Source organism: Medicago truncatula, chromosome 1 (genome assembly GCF_003473485.1).
Source record: "Medicago truncatula cultivar Jemalong A17 chromosome 1, MtrunA17r5.0-ANR, whole genome shotgun sequence".
Lineage (NCBI taxonomy): Eukaryota > Viridiplantae > Streptophyta > Magnoliopsida > Fabales > Fabaceae > Medicago > Medicago truncatula.
This window is the reverse complement of record NC_053042.1, coordinates 11878154-11883075: the sequence shown is the minus strand read 5'-3', so window position 1 is coordinate 11883075 and position 4922 is coordinate 11878154. Positions and strand designations below refer to the sequence as shown.

Sequence of the window (4922 nt, the reverse complement as noted above, 5' to 3'; positions counted from 1 at the left end):
CTTCTTACATGCTTAGATGTGTATAGCTCAAGCATCAAATTTAAAAAATTAATTTACTTGATTAATGTAGGAAGTTCAGCTGTAAAAAATAAATGAGATTCTTGGAGATACCTATTAAAAGATTGGGTACATATTTTGAAGCCCTGAGGGCTGAGGTACATTTAGCTCCAGTAGTTTTAAGTTTTTCTTTATCTCTTAATAGTTTGATATGATTTACTTATTTTATATCTTAATATGCAATGATCAATATTATGGTGGTATGGTATATCAATATATAGGTGAGAGAAATTGAATGTGATTTTTTATTGCTAGTATTTCTTTTTTAAAACAGAAGGTGCAGTACTACAAATCTCAATAAACAGAAAAGAAATATCATACATGACCATCTATGCACAAATAAATCAAAGAGATCACAAATAAATTAATATCGCTTCCACTTCTTGATTTGTCTTTCACTTGAACCCAATAAGATTAGAAAGTGCAAGATGGCCGTCAAAGAAATGAACTCAATCTCATCTGAATAACGAATATTGTAGCTCAAAGATGATGCGTTCAGACTTTTATTTAAAGAATTTCTAAAAGAAGCTATATGTTTCACTTTGCTCCAATTGGAGCTTTTCTTTATTCCTTGGTGAAAGCTAGAACCTGAAAACAAATACAAATTTTAGTTGATTATCACATAAGATTTAAACGTGTTATCTGTGTATGCATGGGTGGCGTGCCACATATGTTATGAATGTAATATGGTAAACTTACATGATTTATCATCAATGGTGCTTTGGTGTTCCGAGATTAATGGTAGATGGGTGGTGGTGGAGAAGCATAAACGTAAACTGATGGTGGAGGAGACTTTACTGGTGGGGGAGGACTCACGTAATGGTACGGAGGTGGAGGAGATGGAGACGGTGGTGGAGGGGATTTGTAGTAGTAGGGAGGATGAGAAATGGGAGATGGTGGAGGAGGACTTTGATAGTGATAAGGAGGTGGTGGAGATGGAGATGGAGGTGGGGGAGATTTGTAATAGTAAGGAGGTGGCGGTGATGGTGACGGTGGTGGAGGTGATTTGTAATAGTAGGGAGGGGGTGGTGATGGTGATGGTGGTGGTGGAGATTTGTAGTAATATGGGGGAGGAGGAGAGGGAGAAGGTGGAGGGGGGCTTTTGTAGTAGTATGGAGGTGGAGGCGATGGTGATGGTGGTGGAGGTGATTTGTAATAGTAGGGAGGTGGTGGTGATGGCGATGGTGGTGGAGGTGATTTGTAATAGTAGGGATGTTGTGGTGATGGGGATGGTGGTGGAGGAGATTTGTAATAATATGGAGGGGGAGGGGATGGTGATGGTGGGGGTGGTGACTTATAATAGTAAGGTGGTGGTGGAGCTGGTGACGGTGGAGGTGGGGACTTATAATAGTATGGTGGAGGAGGGGATGGGGATGGTGGAGCTGGTGACTTATAGTAATATGGTGGAGGAGGGGATGGGGATGGTGGAGGTGGTGACTTGTAATAGTATGGTGGTGGTGGAGATGGTGATGGTGGAGGGGGGGACTTGTAATAGTATGGTGGAGGAGGTGATGGGGATGGTGGGGGTGGTGACTTATAGTAGTATGGAGGGTGTGAAATCTCTTTCGGTGGAGGAGGAGATTTGTAATAATAAGGTGGAGGAGGGGATGGTGATGGTGGGGGTGGTGACTTATAGTAGTATGGAGGAGAATAATAATGGACTGGTGGAGGAGGTGAGTTGTACTTATAAACCGGTGCAGGAGGTGGAGGTGATTTGTAGTAGTATGGAGTTGGTGCTACTTTCACAGGGGGAGGAGGTGACTTGTAGGTATATGGTGGTGAATAATAATGGACCGGTGGAGGTGGGGAGTTGTACTTGTAAACCGGTGCGGGTGGTGGAGGTGATTTATAGTAGTAAGGAGTTGGTGCCGTTTTCACAGGTGGAGGAGGTGACTTGTAGGTATATGGTGGTGAATAATAATGGACCGGTGGAGGTGGGGAGTTGTACTTGTAAACCGGTGCGGGTGGTGGAGGTGATTTATAGTAGTAAGGAGTTGGTGCCGTTTTCACAGGTGGAGGAGGTGACTTGTAGGTATATGGTGGTGAATAATAATGGACTGGTGGAGGTGGGGAGTTGTACTTGTAAACCGGTGCGGGTGGTGGAGGTGATTTGTAGTAGTAAGGAGTTGGTGCCGCTTTCACAGGGGGAGGGGGTGACTTGTAGTAATATGGAGGTGAGTAATAATGGACGGGTGGAGGTGGTGAGTTGTAGAAAGGAGTTGGTGAAGGCTTAGGCTTCTCACATTCTTTGAAATGTTTCTTTGAAGCATAAGCAAATGGCTTAGCCTTGAGCACAACCTCGTACTTGTCTTTGGATTTCAAGTACAACTTTGTTCCTTGATTTAGCTTTGTAGGAATGTTGAAGGGTGAACCCTTAGGTGGAGCATAAAGGGTAGCCTTGCACACTGTCGAACCATATTTGACATAGTCAAAGTCCTTAACTGTGATGGCATACTTTCCATTGTTCTTAGTTTTTCCATAAGCCTTGACAATTTTGCTCCCGGCTTTGCATGTCACCTCAACAACAGCTCCTGCACCCATAATAAAATTAGTTTACGACAAGTAATATATAAAGACACATATTATATTAGGACAATATAATTAAAAGAGCATCTTTAAAAAAAATGTAATTAAAAGAGCAGTATGCTTAACAATCGCTGTCTAAAATAAATTAGAACAAGGTTGATTATTGATTGTTTTTATTTATTCATGTGATGCTGCAGGCGTTCAAAGCACCCTATGTTTTCTATTTTTTTGGATGGAAATTAGGTTGGATATATAGATTTGAATAATCTTTGTATATATATCATAGTAAAAAGGTAATAGAGAATTGTATTCTTTTTACATCAAAATGTTAATGATTAAAACTATATATAGTAAAATTGTTTTTCTTTTTGACAAAAGTGAAATTGTGATTATAATAAATAAACCTTTACGAGATAAAAAAATAAAAAATTGTGCATTATCTCTAAACACATTACTCTAAAGAGGTCCGGTCCTAAGAAATGTAATGTACCTTTGAGATGTTTCTTGTTATGAGACTTTGCAGGATAATTCCAATCATAACATCTGAAGCTGTAGACTTTACCGACTACCCTCACAATAAGTGAGTGGTGGTAGGGATATGGGTGAGGATACACAACAGGTGGAGGAGGAGAATTGTAATAGTATGGTGGTGGAAGGACCTTTGGTGGTGGTGGGGACTTGTAGTAGTAAGGTGTGTGGGGAATAGGAGACGGAGGGGGAGGAGATTTGTAGTAATATGGTGGTGGAGGAGACGGTGAAGGTGGTGGGGGAGATGTGTAATAGTAAGGTGTATGGGGAATGGGAGATGGATGAGGAGGGGATTTGTAGTAGTATGGTGGTGGAGGAGATGGTGAAGGTGGTGGGGGAGATTTGTAATAGTAAGGTGTACGGGGAATAGGAGATGGAGGAGGAGGAGATTTGTAATAGTATGGTGGTGGAGGAGATGGTGAAGGTGGTGGGGGAGATTTGTAATAGTAAGGGGTACGGGGAATAGGAGATGGAGGAGGAGGAGATTTGTAATAGTATGGTGGTGGAGGAGATGGTGAAGGTGGTGGGGGAGATTTGTAATAGTAAGGTGTATGGGGAATAGGAGATGGAGGAGGAGGAGATTTGTAATAGTATGGTGGTGGAGGAGATGGTGAAGGTGGTGGGGGAGATTTGTAATAGTAAGGTGTATGGGGAATAGGAGATGGAGGAGGAGGAGATTTGTAATAGTATGGTGGTGGAGGAGATGGTGAAGGTGGTGGAGGAGACTTGTAATAGTAAGGTGGGGGTGGAGAGGGTGAGGGTGGTGGGGGAGATTTATAGTAGTATGGTGGTGGAGGAGATGGTGAAGGGGGTGGTGGGGACTTGTAATAGTATGGTGGATCCTTGTGTATATATGGGGGTGGAGAGGAGGGTGAAGGTGGTGTGGGAGACTTGTAGTAATATGGAGGAGGTGGTGAGGGAGATGGTGGTGGAGGAGACTTGTAATAGTATGGTGGGGGAGGGGAAGGTGAGGGTGGTGGAGGCGATTTATAGTAGTAAGGAGGTGGAGGTGAAGGAGAGGGTGGTGGAGGACTCTTGTAATAGTATGGTGGCGGTGGGGAAGGCGAGGGTGGTGGAGGAGACTTGTAATAGTATGGTGGGGGCGGGGAAGGCGAGGGTGGTGGTGGTGACTTGTACACGTAAGGAGGTGGGGGTGATGGGGATGGAGGTGGTGGTGACTTGTACACATAAGGAGGTGACGGTGAAGGAGATGGTGGTGGTGGTGACTTGTATACATAAGGAGGTGGTGGTGAAGAAGTTGGTGGTGGTGGTGACTTGTACTCATAAGATGGAGCCTTGTGCTCATATGGTGGTGGGGGTGACGAGGATGGGGGAGGTGGTGACTTATACACATAAGGAGGAGGTGGTGAGGGAGACGGCGGTGGTGGGGACTTGTACTCATAAGGTGGTGGAGGCGAAGAGTAAATGTAGCTATCAGAAGCAGAAACCATAGTAGTAGAAATCAAAACAATGGCCAATGCCATTGCCATTTGTGGCCAAAAATGCCCCATTTTGGGGCAACTAGCCCTAGCAGTCATGGATAGAAAGAAGAGGTTTTGGTCTTAGTGTTTACTATGAAATGTTGCATGCAAGATTCAGTATTTATAGTTAGAGTTAGTTGTTAAGGGGAAGCTATCATGAAGGACCAATTCCAATATTCAATTTGTTTTTATTTTGGTGTAAATGCTTTAAATTAATTCTTCTAGTAGGCCACTTCTTTTCCATGACATTGTTTTATTCTTGATGGCTAGAACACGTTACTATAACAATCTCTAACTACTAATTAAAATATATAATCAGCATCTTGACAA

At 43.0% G+C, this 4922-nt stretch overlaps 1 protein-coding gene across 3 annotated transcripts; it reads right to left on the bottom strand.

The window, feature by feature from the left end:
- Positions 1-275: 275 nt before the first annotated feature.
- LOC25482594 (extensin-2) lies at positions 276-4717 on the bottom strand. 3 transcript variants are annotated; one of them, XM_039834024.1, is made up of 4 exons: positions 3074-4717; positions 1544-2588; positions 757-1495; positions 276-645 (listed from the first exon to the last, which is right to left on the bottom strand). In XM_039834024.1, exons 1-3 carry the CDS (start codon positions 4647-4649, stop codon positions 793-795), a joined length of 3324 nt encoding a protein of 1107 aa, XP_039689958.1. In that variant the 5' UTR covers positions 4650-4717; the 3' UTR covers positions 276-645; positions 757-792. The 3 variants fall into 3 exon arrangements, with proteins under 3 accessions (XP_039689958.1, XP_039689957.1, XP_039689956.1); XM_039834023.1 differs by having other exon boundaries at positions 757-2588; positions 3074-3357; positions 3406-4716; XM_039834022.1 differs by having other exon boundaries at positions 757-2588; positions 3074-4716.
- Positions 4718-4922: the final 205 nt, after the last annotated feature.